This window comes from Lathyrus oleraceus, chromosome 5 (genome assembly GCF_024323335.1).
Source record: "Lathyrus oleraceus cultivar Zhongwan6 chromosome 5, CAAS_Psat_ZW6_1.0, whole genome shotgun sequence".
NCBI lineage: Eukaryota > Viridiplantae > Streptophyta > Magnoliopsida > Fabales > Fabaceae > Lathyrus > Lathyrus oleraceus.
The window spans coordinates 545,820,569-545,846,682 of NC_066583.1; the positions used below are offsets into that span (position 1 = coordinate 545,820,569).

The window sequence follows — 26,114 nt, forward strand, 5'->3', positions numbered from 1 at the left end:
GCTGGTTAGAAAAATATAACTTGACAATGATTCCAGTACGAATGTATGCCAAGTGGTGATTTTCTAATAGAGGTTTTGAAAAGTGTGAGGTGTGAAAAGTAGTTTAAGCTGTGAGCAAGCATTTAGGAGTTATACCTACCCAAGGTCTTTATGGGCATTTCCTATCCTTATGAGGGTAAAACTGTCCTTACTATTGAGAAGTAAGTAGTCTTATCCCTTTGGATGTAAAAGGGTCATCGTAGGGTCATCAATTGGTCATTGAAGGCAACATTTGTAAGGATACCTTAGCATTCGAAGGGACGATCATCATTTAACCGTAGGCTACAACGAAGGGTCATCGAGGGACAAAATCGTATATTCGCAGGCAACATCCGAGGGACAATGATTTATTTTATAGGGACATGATGATTTAATCGAAGGGTCTTTGCTAAGTGTATCCCCACATTCGCGGGACCTGACCATAATACCGTAAGATCGTGAGGCAACAAAGAGAGGTCCAAGATCACATATTCAAAGGCAATATTTTACAATCAATTAGGCAATTAGGGTGAATCCCCACATTATAATCAATTAGGTAATTAGGGTGAATCCCCACATTATAATCAATTAGGTAATTAGGATGAATCTCCACAAGGGTATCCCACAAATAAAGTGGAATACCTTAGCCAGCTACCTTTTCCGGGAGTATGTGAACCCTTACAAAATTCAGCAAACAGGTCAGAATACCAAATCAGGGTGCGGTCAAGAGTTGCACCCAACAAAAGGTATCACAACAGAAATAGTGTTAGGCAAATACTGCATGACTACAATAAAACAGATCAGATAGGCAAGAATCAGAACAAAAAACACAGCGACTGTCACGTTCGCTTCTGCCTCGCCTAGCGATGGCTTAGCGAATGCTCGCTACATGCTCGCTTAGCGATGTGCTAGCGAGCGGCTGCGGGTTCTGGTTTTGATAACAGTACAATTCCAGAAAGCTCCAAACCCTATGGCATCCATTACATGGTTAAACGTTCAAGATATTCATACATACTTAAATTCACATGCCAAACTTAAGATATTTTTACAAATTCAATCATAATGCCACATGCAAATTAAGAACATAAAGCGGTAATAGTAATGAAAACCTGTTTGCAATTGAATTGCAACCTTGAATTGGCAAGTCGGATTGAGTTGGGCGGAGGTAACCTTGGTGCAGATGAGTTTCCTTCAGGGTTTCCTTTAGGGTTGCTCTGAATTCTCTGGGTTAGCCTCCAGGGTTTGCTGTGCCTTCTCTCTATCTCCTGTTTTTTCCTTTTGTTTTCCTTCTGAAGTGTTGGTATTTATAATGCTTTTTCGTGACCTAATGGGCTCAGAATGAAGCCCGGAATTTTCTGGTATTCGCAAGCCTCACTAGGCGAGTGGCATAGCGAAGGGTTCGCTAGGCGAAGGAGCTGCTCGCCTAGCGAGCATGCCAGTTTGGGCCATTTTCTGGATTTGGCCATCTGTGAGCTGGGTCTTTGTTCCTTTAAGGTCAATGCCTTGAGTAATGAGTTGGAGTGCCTTAAAAAATGTCTTGCAAAATTAACGGGCAAATTTTGGGGTATGACACCATGGTATGTTGATTTTGTTAACTACCTAGCTGTTGGAGTACTTCCACCGAACCTATCATACCAACAAAAGAAGAAATTCTTTCATGATCTAAAACAATACTACTGGGATGAACCTCTGCTTTTCAAAAGAGGTACCGACGGTATTTTCCATCGATGTGTTCCTGAGGATGAAATAGACGATATAATCTCTCATTGCCATTCCGCTCCCTATGGTGGGCACGCAAGCACTTCAAAAACTTGTGCCAAGATCTTACAATTTGGCCTCTTTTGGCTTACTCTATGGAAAGATGTCCATAATGCGTTTATAAATTGCGACTGGTGCCAACGCACTGGTAACGTTTCAAGACGCGACGAAATGCCACAAACAGGCATCTTAGAAGTGGAAGTCTTTGATGTATGGGAGATTGACTTCATGGGACCATTCCCGTCTTCTTTTGGTAATAAGTACATACTCGCAGTTGTCGATTACGTTTCAAAATGGATCGAGGCTGTAGCTTCTCCGACAAATGACACACAAGTAATGATTAAGTTGTTCAAGAGCATAATCTTTCCTAGATTCGGTGTGCCAAAAACTAGTAATCAGTGACGGTGGCTCCCATTTCATATCAAATATCTTTGGAAAACTTCTTCTGAAGTATGGAGTCCGACACCGTGTAGCAACACCTTATCACCCACAAACCAGTGGGCAAGTCGAAGTTTCGAATAGAGAGATCAAACAAATTCTAGAAAAGACTGTCGGAATATCTAGAAAAGACTGGTCATCTAAACTAAATGAAGCTTTATGGGCCTATAGGACAGCCTACAAGACCCCAATAGGGACCACACCCTTTAAATTAGTCTACGGTAAATCATGTCATCTCCCTGTGGAATTAGAACACAAAGCTTATTGAGCAATTAAGACCCTAAATCTAAATTATACTTCCGCAGGCGAGAAGCGAATTTTAGACATTCACGAATTGGAAGAATTTCGACTAAACGCCTATGAGAATGCCAAGATATACAAAGAACGAACCTAAAAATGGCACGATAAACGTATATCTAGGAAAGAGTTTAATGTCGGCGACGTAGTGCTACTATTTAATTCAAGACTTGAGCTTTTTCCGAGAAAACTTAAATCTAGGTGGTCAGGCCCTTCCGAAATTACAAAAGTCTTTAAAAGCGGTGCGATATAAATCAAAGGTAGAAATAGTGAACCGTTCATGGTAAACGGGCAGCGATTAAAACATTATCATAATATTTACAATAGAGACTATTCAAATAGTCTAAGACTTATAGAGTTTCCCGCTCAACCCCAAAACTAATGTATCGCAACGTTACTGTCGAACTTACGACATTAAACAAAGTGCTTAGTGGGAGACAACCCACCTCTTTTTAATTTGTTATTGATTTTGCTATTTTTATTTTTAAGTGTTTCCCTTCTTTGACTATTTTGCTCCCTTTCCTTGATTCTATGCGGTAATGTACATGTTGTTTCACGTTACTAACTTAGAAATATTGGATACTGATTAACAGGCGAATTCATAACTAGTTAGTAACTAACTTTCATCATGCAACAAGTAGATACAGTTTTCAGAGGTAGAGTTCAGAGAAGACGCTATGATTACTTAGCTCAAAAGGATATGGCCTTATCCATATATTATGATGGACCTACCATGGATAGGTTAGGTATCCGTGATAGCTTCTTGTTTATGTTTAACCAGCTAGGTTGGGAGAATGCTGCTATTAAGAGAAGGTTTGTCACCTACTATGAGCTTACCCTAGAATTCCTTAGCTCCCTAGTTTACAACCCCGAGCATGGTTACGGACTCAACAAAGGGTTGATTTCCTTTAGGTTGTTTAGTATGGATTTCACTTATAACCGTAGAGACCTTGTTGACCTTCTAGGATTTCCTAGTGGCCCATTTGTATTCACTACCCGCCAGGAGGAATTAATCGATGACATTGACTTAGATTACTTTTGGGGTAGTTTAACTGAAGATCACCACCCTGACCCACACCAGATGCACTCCCAAATGATACACAACCCTGCTATCCACTACTTCCACAAAATACTAGCCCACACCCTATTTGGAAAGAAGCGAACAACACCTTAGTGTCAAGGGATGAACTTTTCATCTTACTCTATGTCGACCAAGGTCGACATGTCAATGTTGTGACATTTATGATGGAAAGACTTGTTCACCTTGCAAAGAATAATCGCGGCCCAATCATAATAGGCGGCCTAGTAACCATGATAGCTGATGCCATTGGACTTAGACGCCCACTTAACGAGCATACACCTTTTGGACACATCCGACCCATGGATATTGACTTTTGCTTCGACCGAAGAATTATAGGAAACCTTGAGCCAGACACTTTTGACTACCTAACTAATAATGAAGTTGTCTAGCTATTTACCTTACCAAACCATGAGAGAACAAGTGTTCATAACCGAAATAACTGGCTATATGATTTAGATGAACACCACATGGCTCCACCATCACCTCCTAATACACCACCTATTTATGAGTATTTAGATGACCTTATCTCTGTTGATGAATCTGACCCTGAAACCCCTCTAAACTACTATAACCTGGATGAACCAGAAATTCCATCCTATACCGAAAATCTGACCATAATCCTTACCCGTTTGGATGGTTTCCATACTGACATTACTAATGTGAAAGATGAACTAAAAAGCATGCGCCTTGATGTCTTAGGCTTAATGGATGTCGCCATCGAACAGTTTGATCACTTGAACCAGGTTGTAGCTGCGTTGGGACAACACCGTGGCTGATTACATCGATCGCTGAATTCTCCTACTCACATTAAAGCAATGAGGACACTGCTATGTTTTAGTGTGGGGAGGGAGCACTTTATTACTATTATTTCTTTTAATGCTTAATGTTACATTTAACTTTAGTCTTTACATTTAATTTAAATAACATTGTTATTTCTTTTACTTCTATAATAAATTTAATTTACCTCTGTCAGGTTAATTTTATTATTTTCCTACTGCTCTTAGTTCCATACTGCTGTTATTTTATTTTGTATTGCTGCTACAATTATTTTATTACTGTGTCTCTACTGTCTTTACTGCATTTCTATATTGTTTTTGTCCTTACACTCATAACATGCAAACAGTTAGAAATTAAGCATGCAGTAAAAAAATTATATTTTTTTGCCTTTTTGCAAAAGTTGTGACCGTTGCATGTGACGAGCGTCACATGAAGTATTACGCCCGTCACAAAAGCATGACAACCGTCACACAGGGCTGCCACGCCCGTTACAGATGAACATGCCCGTTGCATATGACTGTTGCATGTGACCATTGCACATGACCGTTACACGTGACGAATGTAACAGCCCTGTGACGCTCGTCACGAATCCAGAACGCGCGTTCTGTTTCCCTATAAAAACAGGCGCCCTTCTCTTCTTCTTCATCTAATCCTTCTATTTTCCTTAACCATCCCACTCACACCACTTATTTCCCCATTAACCCTTCCATCACCACCTATTTTAAGCAAGAAACGAGTGAGTTCTGTTAGTACCTTAAGATTGGCATTAATTTTGTAAAACAAATAATGTAATCACCTTTGTTGTTTTAATATGTTGGGTTGAAGAAATTCAACATCTGGACCAACATGTCATGTAAGATGTCACGACATCGGGACTGTGACATCTCACATGTATATCAAACTGAATCAGTTAATTTTGGTTTGGTTTGTGATTAATTAGGAGATCTGGTGAATATCCTATCTCCTATGTGAAGATCTTGAAGATTCAATCAGAAGATTTGGTGAATATTTGGTGAATATGCAGTTTCCAAATAGGGAGATCTTTTAGGAAATAAAAGATTGATTGAAGACCTTGATTGTAGCTGAAGATTTCTGCCAGCTCTGTAACAGCAAAGAAGAAGATTTGCTGCGATTTTTGTAGGCCCAAATCCAGTTGGGTGGTTAGGTTATAAATAGGAGATTGTAACCTAGGTTTTGTAAGCCTCAAACAATGTAGAAATTAGGGGTATGTGTGAGGTAAACCTCCCAATCTGTGGGAAGGTTACCAAGTGTTTCTCAGTGCTTGAAAGCATGAGATTATTTGTAACTCAAAGCTCGTAGGCAAGAGTGGTTATGTTCTTGAACGAAGCTGTGAAGCAAGTTCAAGTTGTTTAAACATTACATGGTACTTGTAATGATAGGAATGGAAACTGGAGGTTTCTATCTAGGAGTCCCTAGGTATAGATTGCATTGGGTAGGGATTAAGTGAAGAGTTGTAAACGGGGGAGTTTAACTCTGAATTAATACTGCTAATAGTGGATCTTCTTCCTGGCTTGGTATGCCCCCAGAGTAGGTAACGTTGTACCGAACTGGGTTAACAATTACTGGTGTTTTTACCTTCTGCACACTATATTTTGTTTGTTATAACTCAGTCTGTTTTAGTCTGTTTATGAAAGCAATAACAGACCTAACACATAGCCTGCAGTCTGATTGCAAAACAGAATGTTATGACATTCATTATTGACTGTTGTTACTGATAGACTGGTTGGTCTGTTACGGTTCATCCTTCTATAATATTGGAACAGGTGATGTTCAAATCAATGTTGAGACATCATGTTGATAACTGGGCAGGATCAATATACAAAAGGGCTATGTTTGATCTATATTGTGTCTTTGTACTAGATGGACAAAACTGGATGTTCTTCTGTCCATGGTGGTAGATTAGCAGATGTCGTGACATCTGGGACTGTGTGCATATGAGTATTGGGTTATATTTTTCCTAACTGTCTTGCTGTATTAGGAACAATGTTGGATCAGATGTCATGACTTCGTGTAGAACATCTGAACTCTGACTATACCAGAATTTCAATTGGTATCAGAGCAGGCATCCTGTTCTGTTTCTGGATGAGGTCCATGGGTGATACTTTCTGGTATCTTGCAAGGAGTTATGCCAGTACTGTTGTTGGAGCCTGTGGAAGGTTCTGTGATTCCCCTGAATGGTCCCTTGAAGTAGGTGGTTGGACTATTCATAACAGGAACTATGTGTACCTGTCTTTGGAGGTTGGCAATTGGCCTTTATGTGGAACAGCTGTGCTAGTATTGAAACATATTCAAACTTGGTATGTTCTTGGAGGTTGATCTGGTGAAGTGTGTGGTCATAGGTTGAGTTGTATTATGATTTCCGCTGCATAATACCTGGCAAAACTCAAACTCTGATGTAGTTTCTCCTCATGTGGATGAAAGGCTGTTGTGTTCAAGATTTCATCATAATCTACTGAAGATGTCAAAGATACTTGAGTCTCCTCAAGTCCACTCATGATGATGTTCTCACTTCAAGATGGTAAGAATCACCTGATTACTGATTCTTTTACTCTCTTGGGTAGTGTATATGAAGACCTTGAATACTTTCAAGGAGGATTTGTTCCAAGGAGGTGGAACTAATGTTCTAGGCGATGTTAGAACATGTTGTTCAACAAGTATGCAGCTACTGGTTGAAGAGCAGATGTTTTTAGGTGTCAAACAAAGGGATACTTGTGTTTGGAACCTACTCCTGACCTGGAAGAGGAGACATCTGTGGGAGCTAAGTTGACAAGGGTAGGGTCAAGTATGAGTATGCTCAAGAAGGTCACTTTTGGAAGTTTGATATCTAGAAGTGGAGCTGGTTGAAATGTGACAATGTGCAACCTCATGCTGTCTGTCTTGGATAGTTGCTCCTGGAAGTACTATGTTATGTTGGAAGACATGTCCCCTGGATGTTAGAAGTCAATAATGGGGCAACCTGATTGCTATATCATTTAGGAGGATTAGGACCATGAATCTTGTAATTCAAACACCACGCTCAGAAGTGGCAGTTCTGTCAAGGAGTGAGAATATGAAGATTCAGAGATTGGTTGAGGTAGTATGCTCTGGCAATGCATACCTACTATTGACGAGTGTTGTTGTCTTTCACCAGTACTTATGGTCAGCTGGAGTCTGATTGGTGTGATTGGAGTATGTAGAGGTTTAACTCAGAGAGTTAGTTGCCACCAATAAGGGTGATGTATGTCATGGTGAGACAGTTGGGTACAATGCATGGATATTGGTGTGAAGTTTCCATAATTGTTAATTTGAGGGGGAGTTTTGGTTAACCTCCTCACGTATTGGTCAACCTAGGGTCTAGTTGGCTGTTGACCTGTGTCACATGGGTTCTGGTAGTTGTGTGACACATTTGCAAGGAAGAATTCATCTCTCTCATTCCTAAGGGTGAATTTAATCAGGGAAGTTTTTCAAAACTGTTGAGGTGCTTGCAAGCAGAAGTTGTTAACACTAGAAGAGTATTTTCAAAGTATTCTTATGGTAGAAGTATCTGAAAGGAATATTGGGAAAGGATTTAAGATCAATGTCTACTTGTGCCAAGTACAAGTATTTAATTGATTATCCTTGGAGCTCAAGATAACTGATGTTTTTAAAGATGTTGGAACATCTAGTCTTCAAGACCCTGTGCAGAATCACAGGAAGGATAGTACACTGGAGTATGATCTATCACTTTGGTGGCAGCAAAAGCATATGATCTCTGAAAAGGTTTCCTGGCAAGAAACATGTTCAGCCTTGACGTGTACAAGAAGAAGAAAACATCATAGTCCTGATGGTGGTTACTTGGATCAGTTTACTTCTGATCTAGGTAAGGAAGTGCATTGGCTAATGCACACTGTGGAGTTAAGAATAAGTGGCAGCATTCTTGACATCATGGAAACAGCTTTGCTTGAGGAAGTGGAATCCTTGGTATAGCTGAAGGGACAGTTTCTAACTGGTCCTTCTGAAGACTCATGCATCAGAGTGTCTGAGGTCTTTGGAGAAGAAGCAGGGATTCATCAAGGTGTGAGCTTGGATGACTTAACTGCAAACCTGCAGGATAGAGGATGTTTACTCAAACTTGGTTCCACAATCAAGTCTATGAGAACATTGAACTCTTGTTCTGTGAAGGGAGGAAGTTCTTTCAAGTGGCAGAAGAAGGAGCTGAATTCAACAGCTAGATGTCAAAACACAAGGTTATGACATTTGGTTCAACATCAGAATCTTAGTTGGTGAAGTGGCACATCAACTTGAGATAGAAGGGTCTACTGGGTTGTAGATTGGATACTTCAAGAAGCTTGAAGGTATAGTCTCACTTGGAAGGTCAGAATATCTTTGGGAGAAGTCTGATAAACGTGGAGAGGTCAAAGAATGACATTTGACTTTATTTCATATGAGGATTCATGAAGGAGGTAATCAACCAGTGGCAATTGGTCTATCTCAGAAGTGAGTTCGTAGGATCAAGACAATCAGCTTATGGCAGCTGATTATTCTTGAGGAAGGTCTGAGACAAACTACTTTGAGCAGTAAAGTAGTAAGTTGAAGACATAATGAGGTGTTTCCTTTTCATCTCTTGGAGCTTATTGCTGGATTTGAAGAACATATGCAAGCAGGATTGTTTCAGAATGCCACTTATAATGCTAAGGCTTCTGATATTGGATGTAACTGCTGGAGCTAAATTGGAAGACATATGCTGCAGGATTGTTTCAGTTGACATACTCATTGTCATTGTAATTGATATGGCAGTACCTGCTATAAAAGGAAACTGGATTATGCAGGATTTTTCCAGATGTCAGACCCGATGTCATGACAACCTGTACACAGAACATTCAGTGTGAATGTCTGGTGTTTTGTGATTGCATAATTAGGGGGCAATCATTGGTTGATTGAAGATATGGCTAGTTGGCGCATTCTATCAGGGATATCAACCAGATTTGTTTATTTTCCAAGGAGATCTTTACAGCTGATATGAAAAGATTTGATTGGAAAATATATCTAGGGTTTTCAAGATGTCCAATGCCTCTATAAAAAGGGACTTAGAAAACCTGTTTGAAAGCACAACCTAGACTGAGCGAAATTTAGAGAGAGAGCTAGGGTTTGTGTCTGGTTTCTTGTGGACCAAGCTTGTGATTCAGTGATATCTGAAGAATATCAGATGGTGTTATGTTGTTTTCTGTTCTGGTTAGAAGAGAGATTGTCACAGAGTGTGGATGTGTTCATCCAAGAAGGTTGAACAGAGGGCGTGCTCTTGAAGACATGAAGATGCGTCTTATGTTTTCCATTCATCAAGTGGTCTGGGTTCTCCTTGAATCAGGAAGTTTGTAAAGGTCCAACCTTGGGGTGTTGGATATGTTCTTCTCCAAGTTTCAAGAGGAGAGTTAGTTGCTCATGACAGGGGGAGTTCTGTCTTTGCACTGCAAGTAATCATCAAGCTTGTGGTCTATGTGTTCTCAGATAACAAGGTATGGCACCTTGTTAGTTAGTGGGATGATGAGGTGTGTGTCAAGGCTGAGTGAGCAGAAGAATGTCTGACCGGATGTCATGACATTGCCTTGGACAAAACTGTTATTTCCTTCTGAAACTTACAGTCATAAGGAAATATGGAAGTAGATGTCAGTATGACAGTCTGGCTGGTACAGGTGCTGGAGTTTTCAGTAGCTGTTTTTTATGAATGCACAAATTTAGGGGGAGAAGAAGTACCCTGGTGCATTGTGCATTTGTGTGTCTTACTAGTTGATCCATAACTAGTAATTCTGATTGTTGCACAGATTTAGGGGGAGGAGAAGTACCCTTGTGCATGTGTGTTTTACTAATAGCCATAGCTAGTAATTGTTTTCTGCTTCTGCTAGTGATTAAACTATTGGTGTGTGGTTTAAGTGCTGCTAGTTTGCCTTATGAACAAAAAGGACAAAGTGTTCACAAGATGTCATATGTGATGTCTTAACATAAGATATCCTATGTTCCTGCTGGAAGTTATATAAGGAAATGTGGATGTGTGGTGCCAGATGTCAAGCTACCACTGGAGGTGAGAAAGTGGTCTTAGGGAATGGTGACAGGGAGAATATATGGAGAATGCAGACAAAAGCAGTATCAAATGTTAAGACATAGCTTGTAACGTGTCTGACAGCATTTATGGAATAGTCTTGGAACTGCTGTTTCTGGAAACAGTCAAGAGCTGTAAAAGGTATTCAAAGATTGTCTGGGATATTGGTGGTGATTCTCTGACTGATTCTCAGCAAATATTTATGAATCTTGACCAAGCATTTACTCCTACCGTTAATTCTTAAGCATGGTTTGGCCTATTTAAAGGATGTTTCAGCACTCCTCTTCTCACAAGAGCGACATTTCATTCCCTATAAACCATGAGGTTTGTTAAAATCTGGGCTTACTGCTCCTGGATCTGGTTTTGTGAAGGTGTCATTTATAAATGTTTAGCTAAAAAGGGGGAGAGAAACATGGTCCTGAGGATGTACCAGAAGCAAGCAACATCTGGTAGCAAGGAGAAGATGGATTCAGACACAAAAGTCACTAACTGGGTATATCAGTTGTGTCTTGTGATCTGAGTTTAGAAGACAGTTGTGTCTTGTAATCTGAGTTACATTACATATGTACTCAGCATTACATATTCTTCAGGAAGCCCTATTGCTGAGGGGAAGGGTTGTGGTGGAGCTGATCCTTGTACATCTTCTTCCTCATGTACACCAACAGTGGTGGTGGCATTGGGGCTGTCAAGGACAAAGAGGAAGTGTAGACCCAGATTTGGGTTATTTGTTTTAGCTAAAATTTGCCAAAGGGGGAGATTGTTAGTACCTTAAGATTGGCATTAATTTTGTAAAACAAATAATGTAATCACCTCTGTTGTTTTAATATGTTGGGTTGAAGAAATTCAACATCTGGACCAACATGTCATGTAAGATGTCACGACATCGGGACTGTGACATCTCACATGTGTATCAAACTGAATCAGTTAATTCTGGTTTGGTTTGTGATTAATTAGGAGATCTGGTGAATATCCTATCTCCTATGTGAAGATCTTGAAGATTCAATCAGAAGATTTGGTGAATATGCAGTTTCCAAATAGGGAGATCTTTTAGGAAATAAAAGATTGATTGAAGACCTTGATTGTAGCTGAAGATTTCTGCCAGCTCTGTAACAGCAAAGAAGAAGATTTGCTGCGATTTTTGTAGGCCCAAAACCAGTTGGGTGGTTAGGTTATAAATAGGAGATTGTAACCTAGGTTTTGTAAGCCTCAAACAATGTAGAAATTAGGGGTATGTGTGAGGTAAACCTCCCAACCTGTGGGAAGGTTACCAAGTGTTTCTCAGTGCTTGAAAGCATGAGATTATTTGTAACTCAAAGCCCGTAGGCAAGAGTGGTTATGTTCTTGAACGAAGTTGTGAAGCAAGTTCAAGTTGTTTAAACATTACATGGTACTTGTAATGATAGGAATGGAAACTGGAGGTTTCTATCTAGGAGTCCCTAGGTATAGATTGCATTGGGTAGGGATTAAGTGAAGAGTTGTAAACGGGGGAGTTTAACTCTGAATTAATACTGCTAATAGTGGATCTTCTTCCTGGCTTGGTATGCCCCCAGAGTAGGTAACGTTGTACCGAACTGGGTTAACAATTACTGGTGTTTTTACCTTCTGCACACTATATTTTGTTTGTTATAACTCAGTTTGTTTTAGTCTATTTATGAAAGCAATAACAGACCTAACACATAGCCTGCAGTCTAATTGCAAAACAGAATGTTATGACATTCATTATTGACTGTTGTTACTGATAGACTGGTTGGTCTGTTACAGTTCATCCTTCTGTAATATTGGAACAGGTGATGTTCAAATCAATGTTGAGACATCATGCTGATAACTGGGCAGGATCAATATACAAAAGGGCTATGTTTGATCTATACTGTGTCTTTGTACTAGATGGACAAAACTGGATGTTCTTCTGTCCATGGTGGTAGATTAGCAGATGTCGTGACATCTGGGACTGTGTGCATATGACTACTGGGTTATATTTTTCCTAACTGTCTTGCTGTATTAGGAACAATGTTGGATCAGATGTCATGACTTCGTGTAGAACATCTGAACTAGTTCCATACTGCTGTTATTTTATTTTGTATTGCTGCTACAATTATTTTATTACTGTGTCTCTACTGTCTTTACTGCATTTCTATATTGTTTTTGTCCTTACACTCATAACATGCAAACAGTTAGAAATTAAGCATGCAGTAAAAAAATTATATTTTTTTGCCTTTTTGCAAAAGTTGTGACCGTTGCATGTGACGAGCGTCACATGAAGTATTACGCCCGTCACAAAAGCATGACAACCGTCACACAGGGCTGCCACGCCCGTTACAGATGAACATGCCCGTTGCATATGACTGTTGCATGTGACCATTGCACATGACCGTTACGCGTGACGAATGTAACAGCCCTGTGACGCTCGTCAGGAATCCAGAACGCGCGTTCTGTTTCCCTATAAAAACAGACGCCCTTCTCTTCTTCTTCCTCATCTAACCCTTATATTTTCCTTAACCATCCCACTCACACCACTTATTTCCCCATTAACCCTTCCATCACCACCTATTTTAAGCAAGAAACGAGTGAGTTCCCTATAACTCATGAGATCCATTCTCTTCCACCAAAACCTAAATTTGCAATTCGCACACTCAATGGCCCGTCAAGAGAGAACTGCTCTTGACCTTTCTAATATCGTATTCATAGAGGGAGAAGCCAGCGAACGACAGAGGGACAACTACCTCAGGTTCTATCAACGTTCAGTCCAAGCTACGAGGTACGTTGATAATGACTGTCTGACGGATTTGGGGCTTTCAGATGGCGTGGAATGGATGTTGAACAACTCTAGTTTGACGCAGCTCTGCACCAACCCGCAACCAACTTATGAGGCGCTGACCCTGGAATTCCTGAGTTTGTTCTCCTATATAACACCTTCCGGTGCAACTCAGTTCCTCACCGGAGCCGCCACATTTAGAATGTTCGGTACCGAGTATTCCTTGAACCAAACTCAAATAGCGTGAATACTTGGTTTCCGACATGGACATGGAGTTCAGTGATGTATCCCTGACGGATGGTCGGAAATAGCATTTGGAGTGTGGCATAGCCTTACCAACGTGAACATCACAAGCTGGGATGCGCTCAACGCAACGTACATCCACAACCCGTCTATAAGATATTGCCACCGAGTCTTAGGACACACGGTTTTCGAAAGAAACCACAAGGTAAACTCTAAGGAGCTCTTCTTCCTACATTGTGTGTTCACTTCAGTGGCGTTCAATGCCACCCCGTTCTTGTTGGCTAACATCCAGGCTGCCTGCATGAGAGACAACACATCATTCTGTTTTGGAGGAATCATCACCTCTATAGCATTAAGCCTGAATCTGGGGGATAGGCTCACCAACTTACCTGCCTTGCCAGCCGAGTTCCTCAACTTCAACTATTGTCGTTCCTCGCACCTCATCAAGGTTAGAGACAACAGAAAGTACCACCCTGTGGTTCGAAACAAGATAGTTTGAAGCATCATCATGCCCAACAGGAACCGTACAGATTCGTAGAATATGGCAAATTGGATTTTTAATCTGAACGCTCTTGATCCCAATGAAGAAGATCCTAATAATGGAGCTGATGAAATTGAAGAGGAACTTGACCAACAGATGCCACAGCCACCTCCTAAACATGCTGCAGAGACATCTTCCCGAGGCCAACGGAGAAATGAGCGTTGACCCGCCACCATGGAAGACATCTATGCTGAGATGTTGCGACATAACCAGAGGATGGAAGAGCGCCAGACGGAAATGATGTAAACGATCCAGCAGATACAGAGAGATCAGCATGACTATGCGAACTGGCACGACCAAGGGATGACGGAACTTTTCAAAGAGATGAGTGCCTTGACACATCGCGTTGATGCCATCCAGGAGTACACTCAGCATGTGGGGTTGGATCCTACCAAGCATGGTAGAAGTGAACGTGCACGAGCAAGAGTTAGAGCACGCAGAGCCCAACATCGTGGCGAAGAGTAGCGATCCTCCTGTTTCTTCCCTTTTCTTTCTTTATATTGTCGCATTGAGGACAATGCTTTGTTTAAGTGTGGGAGGGAATCCTTGTCTTTCCTTTATTTGTTTCTATTTTTAGCCATAACAAAAAATTTATCTTTCGTTTATTTGTTCCTATCTAAGCGTTCATTTATTTCTATCTAATTTGCCATAACAATTTTTTTTGTTTTTATGTTAAATGCATACCCTACAAGTATATAGGTTGTCTCACATAGGTTATGTTAGGAAGCTGAGAAAAATCTAACAAGATTGATATCGTCCTGACACCTTAGATCTCTCACTTTTGTGAGACCAGTTTGAATACCCATTATACCGATACCTTAAGCCTCCGTTCTAGATTAACCCCTAGTAGTTTATACTAGCAGTCAGCACCGTCTTAAACACAAACCATGTAAAGAGCCGATGAATATAAATGATTGATGCCTACGAATTAAGAAGATCCTTCATACTTTTGCTATCGAGAAATTGAAAATGCACCATACAAACGGTTGCAAGATATACAAAAGGAAAGAAAAACATGTTGTCGGTTGGTTCAGAGGTACCTGGTACTAGACTCGGTAGGGAGAACTACGGTTCGATCCCCCACAACCTTCAAATGGGATATATAAAGGGTTACCACACTAGTGTACCAGACCCCGTGCTAAAAAGGATCAAGGCCACTAACCGGCTACTTCACTAAGTGCGTGTAAAGGCAAAGGGTTTAATGTGATTGCACTAGAATGAAACCGGGTGAAATAGGAACGAGGAGCATTAGGTTGAGCTATAATAGCATGATTCGAACTGGTTTGTACAAAAGAGAGATCTATGTCAATGCTTATTGTTTGTGTCGTCATTGTATCTTTAGTGTTTTACTTGAGTATCTGTCATTCTAACGAAATACCTAACAACCACGTACGAATTGGAAATGTGTCACGTATTCTCGTTTAACAAGTGTTTCGAATTTTATACTGATTATTTGCTTGAGGACAAGCAAAGATTCAAGTTTAGGGGAGTTTGATAACGCGAAAATACAGCGTATATTTGCCTCGATTTACATTCAAAAATCGTACCACTTTCATTTATATTCCTATTATTCTTCAAGTGTTCGAGTATTTTTTGCAGGTATTTCAATTCCCATGTTTAAATGAGCAAAGTAGAGAAAAGGAAAAAAAAGAAGAAGAAACAAAAGAGAAAACAGCAGAAAAGCAGAAAATACAAATCCTGTGCATGTGACGACCGTCACAAACCCTGTCACGACCGTCACGCCTTGGGTGTCACGAGCATCACAGGCCCACCACGACCATCACAAGGCTAAAAGCAGCGTAATGAATTTGTCAACAGAAGTGATCCACACGCCCATTTTTCTCGCTCCTCGGCCCACTTTCCCGTGAATTTCTCACTCAACAAAGTCACCCTTATTTCTCTCAACTGCCAAGACCAAATGGAGAATATAAAAGGATGGAAGTTGGAAACCTAGGGGCAGGCTTGATTTTCCTCCCGGAAGTCAGCTTTCAAGATTTTTCTCTGCATTTACTTTCCACAACAATTTTGTTTTCTATTATTTTTCTTCAGCAACATTGTTTTCTTTTACCGCAATTTAGTTACCGTTCCGTTCAGAGTTTTCGTTTTCCCTTTCCCTTTCCGTTTTTCATTTAGCCAAAGTAGTAGTTTCCTACATTAGGGAACTACTGCAATTTATTTAATTTAGTTTAAGCAATTATTTCGAAGAAGCAGAATCCTACCGACCTGTGGAGGACTGCTCAAGTACTTCAAGATTCGGCATATTTGATCAATCTAATTTACAGGTTTTTATTCAATTATTATTGTTATTGCTTTATTAGTATTTAACCATGTTTGCCTTATTGTTGGTCTATTTATGTTCGTCTGTGTTTGCGTTATTTAACATGTCTGGCTAAACTACCGGTATCGGTATGTAAACAATTTAATTAGACGGGATTCAATAATAATCGGTGTAAACTTCTTTTGTCAAACAATCTTTTTGGTTGTGGTTTTTAATTTAAATCTAATTAACTTTGTCATGAGAGTGAGAGGCTATTTAATACGGTTTTGCCACGAGAGTGGGAAATTAACTAAGGTTAGAACCGACAATCACGAGAGCGTGAGGGTCGAACTGGATAGTAAAAACTAGGCATTGATTTTAAAAACAGCGAGAGCACTTTAAAAGCAATTAGAACTTATTTATTTTCAAAAAGTATTTTTAACTTCAAATGGGACAGTGAGAGCGTACATTCTGACTTAAAAGTATAGTCCGTGTCAACAATCACGAGAGTGTGAGATAAAGCCTTTTAAATGAGTATTTTCTACTAAGAGATATTTGGTAATTAAAATATACACCGATGACTTATCGAATCCCTGACGATTAATGTGTTGCATATTGATATCCCTCTATTAATATTCTCTTAAAAACTCAATTTCCTTTAGATTTAATTTTGTTCAACCAAACCTCTAAAAATCATCTCCTTAGCTAAACATAGTAACATCGATAGCATTAGTTTGACCATCGGTCCCTGTGGGTTCGATATCTTTTAAAACTAAAACGACTAGACTGTGCACTTGCAGTCAAATACCCGATAGACTATATTTTATATACAGTCACGAGACGTATCAAGTTTTTGGCGCCGTTACCGGGGACCTGATTTAGTCAAATAGTGTGATTCTTTCGTTGCGCAGTATAGACTAAGGTAAAAACTAAATTCCTTTCCCTTATTTCCCGGTTGTATGCCAAGTACTCGCTCACAAGGATGACTTGTATATGGCTTGAAGTGAAGCTAACTTGGCCTTAAAGATTGGGAAAATAAAGCAAGGAGCATAAGGTGAGGCTTGCATCTTTGAGAATAAAGAAACTTGGCTCTATTTGAAGTTTAACTCAAAACAAATTGTTTTCTTCTTGTCATTTTCTGAATTTGGATGTACTTATGTGTATTGATGTATATGGTATGTGTATGTAATAGTATATGTACTATGTGATGTATAGTGTGACTGTGTGTAAAAAAAATGTGTATGGCTTGATTCAACTAGATAAGAAATGGATAATGTGATGTAATGTAACGAAACAAATACTAATAAAATTTTACTTTTTATTTCAAATTAATTCCAACTTTGTCTTATTCAACTACTTATGTAATGAATTGAGATGAAATAAAAAGAAAAAGTCATTAACCAATAAAGATTCAAAGTCAAAAGTCAACTCTTGGCCTTTTGACTTAATCTCCATTATATATAAATGAGAGTAAAAACAAATGCATATGAATTTTCAAAACAATGCAAACAAATTTTACAACAAAGGTCAACAGAGTTAATCTTTGACTTTGAATTTTATTCCAAAAAAAATGATGCATGATAATGGTGCATATGGGTCATGAATAGAGAACAAAATGCAAAAAGTCTTGGACTATTCACTTTCAAATTCTCAATCATAAATGACAGTCAAAATCTTACAAATACACTGATGAAATTAATACCCTTGACTATTCATCCATTTGGACCTCTGAGATCTGATGCAATGGAATGGATGATGCACTAAGATTAAGAAAAAACTCTTGATTCCTCAATCCACAGATGAATGAATGAATATCCTCAAGATCAAATAAAATGCCAAAACTCTTGACTTTTCATCTAAACCTTGATGAATGCTTTTGACTGATGGAATGTGTGACCAAATAAAATGATCATGCTATGTTAATGAAAGTAAAAACTCGGGGTGATATTTAAGGTATGACAGTAGCGTCTGATAAATAAATACATTTCTTCCTTTTTGGAAACTTCTTCGTCAGAGTTGTCACTTTCTTCCTTTGACTTCTTCCCTTTTGAAGATGAACCCTTCAAAGAAAGATCTTATTTTCTTCTTTCCCTTTCTCTTTATTCTCCTACTTTACTTTGTTATCGACGAGTCATTTCAGCTCATTCTCATGCTCGACTAACTTCTCAAACAGTTTTGTAATGTCCAAAGTACTAAGATCATTTTCTTCTTTTATTGCAGTGACTTTAGGTTACCATTCTCTGCACATGGATCTCAATATTTTATTAGTATAATATTTGTTAGAAAAGGTTTACCCAATTCTCGCAGTTTGTTGATCAAATGGAGGAATCTAGTTTGCATAAAATCCACAGATTCTCTAGGTTCCATATGAAATAGTTCAAACTCCTATGTAAACATATTGATCTTAGAATGTTTTACGTCTTATGTTCCCTCATAGAGAGTTTGGAAAGCATCCCATATACCGTTAACACTCGTATGATGTGAAATTGAATAGAACATTTTAGCACTAAATGCTGAAATAATTATGTTTCTCGCTTTCAAATCATATGAAGCCTTTTTGGTTTCATCATCATTCCAATATTTTGGATGTGTAACAATGTCGTCATCGCCCTTGAGAATAAATGGTCCCTCGATGATGGCACACCATAGATTTTTTTCGTCCGACAACAAGTGCACATGCATGATCGATTTCCAATATGTATAATTTTCGCCTTTGAAAACTGGTACTCTATTATACGCTCCCTCAGGATTAGGGGTGTACATGGGTCAGTTTGGATTGAATTTAGCCAAAACCATAACCCAACCCAAACATGGTACAATGGTTTCGATGAGGTGAAATAACCACTCACAACATCATTTGGTCGATTTGAGTAACACCACAAATTTATGGGTTGGATAGTGGATTACCCAATTTTTTGCCTTTCTTTTATTCCTTATATAATTTTAAATTATGGGTCACATTTTTTTCTTAATAAATAGTTTAACCTATTACCTCAATTTTTTTAAACATCAGATGTATAAATTCATAATAAAATTCATCATAAACATATTTGGAAAAACCAAAGTTATATTACAGTAATACCTAGAATTGCATAAAATACTTCCAACTTACAAGAATTAACAACAAAATAATCTAAACGGAACATCCTAAATAAGTTAAAATCACTACTTACAAAATAAAATATGTTCAAAAGGATGTAGTCGAAGCAGTCAAGATTAAAGGCATCAAAGTCATCACTCATGAAATCATAAAAAATAGTCACTCAATAACCCATGAGTTTTGTGGGTTCGGTGTATGCTTACCAATAATCCAATTATTTTGAATGGTTTTTCATTTGGGGATTTCTTAATGCATCATATATGTTTCTTATCCACCATGTGAAAATACATAATTGCCCCCAACTTTTGAAGATGTACCTCTGGACGCACCTAAGCCTTAGTTAACGTTAAAGTATTCCGGAGATACATCTCCGAAATATTTTGGAGGTTAAATCGCACCAAACCCTTCTCCTTCCTTATTTCTCATTTTGCTCAAAACCAACTTCAAACATTCTCAAATTTTTTTCTCATCACCAACTCAAAAAACAATCAACGAAGCTCAAAGGAACTTCAATCAACATCAGAAACATCATCCAACCCTGAAGAAAAGTTGAAATTTGTAAGTTTTTTTAGTTTTTGATAAGTTTTTGAGTTTTTGCGTTAATGAGTGGAGATTGATGATTAAGGTCAAAAATGAGTATAAATTGCATGTATGATAGTTTAGACATAGTTTATTACATGTTTATTGATTAAAATGGATTATTAAAGCTCTTTTTTTATTGCATGGGTACATTTGCGCTATTGACGCAGTTGCCGAGTTGTAGAAAGTTCCGGAGATGCATCTCCAGAATTTTTTAACGTTTTAGTTTCCCATATTCGGGAGATGCATCTCCGTAACTTTCTCAGTTTTTTATTTTTTTATTTTCTTGCTTGTGGTATTTTTGCCTGCACTAATTGTCTGCTTTAATTTAAATTACAGACATAGTGGCTGATAAACACGAAAGACTGAGGCACGGGAGGGTTGCACAACATGCATCAATGCGGCAGGAGAAGGGTCAATAGGTTTTGGAGGCTCCTGGCCCCTCCAATCATGCAGATCCGTCTACTTATAGGGCTCATGCTTCTCTTCATGCTACTACATCTTCTTCCCGTATGAGACGAGATTCACTTACTGACGCATCACTCCCTTCATCCTCCCGCAAGCGCCAAGTTTCCCCTATTCATGCACCTTATGTGCCCGATTCACCAGCGTCACCTCCTATTGTAGATGCTTTTGAGTTTGCGCCACCTCCTACTGCTGGGGGTGTTTATCCAATGCCACTTTTGGAGGGTGATGTTGTTGCAGATGTTGAGCCAGATGCATTGGGATGAGGCCTTGTAGATTTATCATTATTGCCTATGTACGCAGATCATACTATCAGACATATCTGGGATGGAGAGATAGCATTAGTTGGATTCATTATTTTTTATTTACGTTAATTTTAATTGAAAAATGTCTAACATTGATTTTTATTTTTTTATGGAGCGTGATCCGCAGAAGTTTATTAACCACGAGCGGAAGATTACTGGCTTTCCTCAGCCGAATGAGGATTGGTTTCAGGAAGTTTTATCCTTATCTGGCATGAAGGACTTGTGCATGACCGCCTATACTACGGTCAACCACTGGATGCTTAATGCATTCGTGGAGAGATGGCACTCGGAGACCTTATCATTTCATCTCCCGCTTGGTGAGATGTCTATCACACTCGATGATGTCTCGTGTTTGCTACATCTTCTGATCATTGGGAGAGTCATATATCATGGGAGGATTACCAAAGACGAGGCACTTGAGATGATGAAAGACTATCTCAGGGTTGACCCAGGAGAGGCGAATAGGGAGTTGGATAGGACCAATGACTCATGCTAGATTTGAATACCTAAAAAAGGTATATACGTGAGTTATGAATAGCACATCATGCCACAAGTGATAAGGAGCAAGTGGGGCTCCAAAGAGCGCATGCTATGGGAGCATACATGTTATATTTTGTTGGCACTGTCATTTTTGTGGACAAGAGTTCCACTTATTCAGATGTCGAATACCTACGGTACTTCCAAGATTTCGAGGGCATCCATGAGTACAATTGGGGGGCCGCTTGTTTGGTCTACCTGTACTCAAAGTTGAGAGAGGGCTATATGTGAAAGACGAAGTAGGTCACAAGTAGCGTCACACTACTGACTATAATAATTATTGGTCTTTTAATGTTTCTTTGTCATTTTCATTTCATCTTTGCAAAATCATTATTGATAATTCGTGTGATCCAAACATTTCATTTCAGACTTAGATCCTCCAGCACTTCCTGCGCATCTTCGACTGGGCGAGTGTTGAGACTCACATGCATGCTGCTTCAATAGACTCGCCTAGGACAACTCATCAGGAGATACTAGAGGAGGAACATACACAGTTAGATCATGTTGAGGATGTCTTGCCTAGATGTCATTATATTGTGGAGATTGAGCAAACAAGAATTGACAGAGGTATCTTCCCTGATGGATCTAATGTAAGGCAAGTTATATATGCCATCATGACCGAGGCACGTGATACATTGATCTACCAGAGACAGCGTTAGAGGACTGGGGATTGATGGCCGGGGAGGTAGATGCGATGTAGTCAGACATACACAGTAGTGCATTAGTATATAGTAGTAGTAGTAGTAGTATGGATTGTATTTTATTTCGACATCATGTTCCTTTATCTTTATTCTCGACTTTTGACATTTACTGATCTTTTATTTATATGACATTTTTGGATCATCTGGACTTATGTACGTCATTTTTTGCATATCACTTATACGATTTAAATCTTCATCTGAGCAAACATTAACAAAACATAGTATGAACAATTTTGTTCTGATAAGTTGTGGAGTTGTATCTCCGTAAAATAAACAAAGGTACATCTTAAATTGTACAATAACTTCTGAGCATGATCCATGATATACGTTTTAGATTTTACGGAGATGCATCTTTGAAATATTTAAACGTTTAATCAAAATTTGATGTGTCCGGAGATGCATCTCTTAAATCTGGGGATTATATATTTCTGCGTGATGACTAAGAAACATATAAGGTGTATTAAAAAAACCCCACTTTCTTTTTAAAAATTGTGTTAACCCAATAACCCGATCCAGCCTTTTTTTTTAGATCGATTTAGGTGGATTTTAGTATATACCCTAATAGCATAATAGAAATTCTATTATTTCGATTTTGAAATCAACTATGTTGAGAATCCAAAAGTAATGTCAACGATCTAGCAAGACCGAAATCAGCAACTTTTGCATTGAATTGAGAATCCAAAAGTATGTTGCTTGTTTTTAAATAGCGATGAACAATCCCAATGTCTATTTGCAATCGCTTCGGCCAATCAATGACAACATGTCACACGGAACCTGACATATTCGATGATTTATTCTTGTTGTGCAACCATTTGTCTAGGCTGCTGTATTCCAAATACTCATACACAAGCATCATGAGTCCTCATTAAAGATACAACACACAAACTTCACAATGTTTCGATGAGAAATATTGCTCAATATTTTAACTTCTACGCTCATGATTTTTTCACAGCAACATAGGTTAAGCCGTTAACAGGTAAGCCAACAAGAAAGTCACCACAATAAGGCTAACAATCAAACCAATAGACCAACGTGAGGTTTTGGTTGGTTTTTCAAGGCCGAAATTGCAAAGGCTAAGACTAAGTTTTTGTTGGTTTTTCAAGGCCGAAATTGCAAAGGCTAAGACTAAATTTTGGTGTATCAGCACATAAACCAAAATTGTTTAAAAAGCTACTATCAAGTGTACCTGAAAACTTGTTCATAAAGACATGAAATTCTGTTAGAGATTCAAGACAGCTTATGCTTTCTGGAATCTCTCCTGAAAAATTGTTCATGTTCAAACGCAGCACTGTCAACATTTGAAGCTTAACAAAATCGTTCAGTACAACCGAATTCGGTATCTCTCCAGAGAGATTAATGCTGTTAAGGTACACTATGCTCAAATTCTTCAGCATGAACAAACCACTAGGAATTTTTCCAGTTAAATTATTTCCTGATAAATCCAATTTCTCCAATGCAACCATATCTCCAATATTTTCAGGAATTTCCCCTATCAAGTTTGAACCATGTATGATAAAAAGACTTCAATTTTTTCAACTTGGTTAAGCTTAATGGAAGCTTCAAAGGATGCAAAGGAATAAAGGACAAATCAAAGAACTCGAGATTGAACAAACCACCAATTACCTCAAAAGGAAAAGTATCATAAACAATATTTAAGGTCAAGGAATCTCAAATCCTTCAGCCTTGCAATACTCAGAAAGAATTTTTCCATCGAAATTGGTTGAACTACGGTTGAGATACTGCAAATGAACCAAACTTTGAATATCATAAGGAATCTTGCCAACAATGTTGTTCAAAGACAAATCAAGATACTCAAGATTGGAACAGTTAAATAGATCTTTTGGAAACTCACCAGGAATGAAATTGTGGCTGAAATCAACATTTGAGGTTTTTAATCACATATGAAAGAACTCAAATACTCAAGGTCATAATGGTTATTATCACTTTGTCTAAAAAATATTTTAGGAATAATAGAAACTTTAATTTATTACTCAATTTTGTTATGCCAATGACCTGAACACAGCACTATCCTATCAGAGATGCATACACAACATTGTTATGCCAATGGCCAACTAGATAAACATTGCAAAACACAACGTCCACCGCATCGCATATCAAGATCACAGCATTTCATGGAATCTCTAACACAACATCTTTTCTAACTACTCTCCCAAATCATAAGATCATACATTTCAGATTCAACACCTCTGATTCAACACCTCTAAAGCAAACAACTAACTTTTAATGGTAAGGTAAGCAAAATCAACCATCAATGAAAAAACTAATGCTAATGATATTACAATACAAATTAGAGGTACATGTATAACAATTCACGAGTACAATGAAATTTCAACACTTACTTCACTCTCGACTCCATTCATAAGACACAATCCATATATTGCATACAAAACATTCAAAGATCATGTTTGCAGCATTGTTTGGCAGCAAGAGATTATTTCATTATTCTTGTGACACAAATCACCACAACAAACTCATTCAAATATGAAATAACTGAAATTTCAACCTATTAATCCCCAAACATAAGAACAAAAGCATTTAACTTAAACACACTGTAATTAAACAACTAATAATCTAGTATAATTAGACTAATTATAACAACATTCAAAAAAAAAAATCATTGTAAAGAAAATCTACCACTATTATTATTGTAGATTTCAAAACAAGAACTAACCAGATAAGTAATTAAAAGTATGATAGATAATCACCAATTGAGGTTCAAAACAAACCCCTAAATTTTCAAATTCAAGAACATAACAAAAATCACTACCTCATAGGCCAAAACCAAACCAAACCCTAATTCACTTGTACTCGAAATTAGGCACAGGAGGAGCATCAAAACTCTCGAGAATCTTAACATCGCTTCCTCCACTAGTATTCTTCTCTTCTTCCTTGGCCCCACCGAAGATTCCACCAAACCACGACTTGTTGGAATCCGAATTCTCCGGAGTCTGCGGCGGCATCTCATCCATCATAATCGGCATAGGCTGCTGAGCACTAAGAAACTTATTAAGCGCAATCCCGGCACCTTCAATAAGCGCAAGAAGAACACCGCCAAACGCAGCGGATCTAGCAGAAGCAGCAAAACCCTGACGCATAGCAAGAAAACCACCGGTAGCAGCACCAGCAACAATCGAATTCCATGGATCTTCTTTCTGACGAACGTAAACCATAGTACAATCAAAAGAGGAGAAAAGACCACCCCAAACAGCGAAACTACCACCGATTCTTGGAGCGTTGAGACGAACCGCTTGTGTTGCACCGATTAATCGATCGCCTTTCGGGGAATTGTAGAGACCTTTGAGGAAGTGGAAGGCGGAGCCGCCGACGGCGCCCATTCCAAAGGCTCCTCCGATGTCGTCTAGGATGCGATCTGGACACGGCTCTCGTGAAGTTTCCGGTGTTCCCATTTTGATCAAAACGGTATCGTTATTCGATTAGGGTTTCGTTAACAGAAAACGATGTCGTTCGCCGGCGGTTGGGGTTTCGTTTAGACAAAACCAGAAGGGACGAGCTAGTGCTAATTAATACTCCCTATTTTTTATGCATATTTAATTTATACTTTAAATTTTTATAGTAACTTGCAGAATAATCTATTTGATTTTTTAATTTATTACTCAATGTTGAAATCTAATTTATTTAAGTATTTTCTTAAAGATATAAAACAAAGAATTGCATGATAGTATAAATAGATATTTTTAATGTATCTACTATAAAAAGATAAAATCAAATCGAATAAATAATTAATTTTAATAACTTTTATATTAAACTACCATTCATCCTAACAAGCAATTGATTTAGTCTTTAAATTTTTTTTTAACCTTGAATTATTAAGTAATTAAAAGATTTTTAAATGATTTTTTACATTCAATTATTTAGTTTATAGATAAAAGAATACTTTATAAAAAAATTATTTTTGACACCGCCACATGATATACATCTAAAACATACACTTAAGTGGATATGAGCAAAACTAAGATTTATGTACAATGTATACATGATACAGGGGAAGATCATCATATTAAAAGTCTCTGAAATATCATCAGGCAAACTTATCATTGCCCTTCACTTGCAAAGAACCATCTAAAAAGAAACAATATTAGTGTGGTGAGATGATAATCTCAGTGGGTTCCCTGTTTTATGGATTTACTCAGCTCTAAAGGGATATATTTAA

The 26,114-nt window shown here is 38.3% G+C and overlaps 1 protein-coding gene and 1 pseudogene across 1 annotated transcript; both read right to left on the reverse strand.

The window, feature by feature from the left end:
* Positions 1-22,592: 22,592 nt before the first annotated feature.
* On the reverse strand, positions 22,593-23,817 carry LOC127081974 (receptor-like protein 52; annotated as a pseudogene).
* A 743-nt stretch (positions 23,818-24,560) lies between these two features.
* On the reverse strand, positions 24,561-25,518 carry LOC127086261 (mitochondrial import inner membrane translocase subunit TIM17-2). The gene has a single exon (XM_051026981.1). It carries the CDS (start codon positions 25,348-25,350, stop codon positions 24,742-24,744), a length of 609 nt encoding a protein of 202 aa, XP_050882938.1. The 5' UTR covers positions 25,351-25,518; the 3' UTR covers positions 24,561-24,741.
* Between the last annotated feature and the right edge of the window lie 596 nt (positions 25,519-26,114).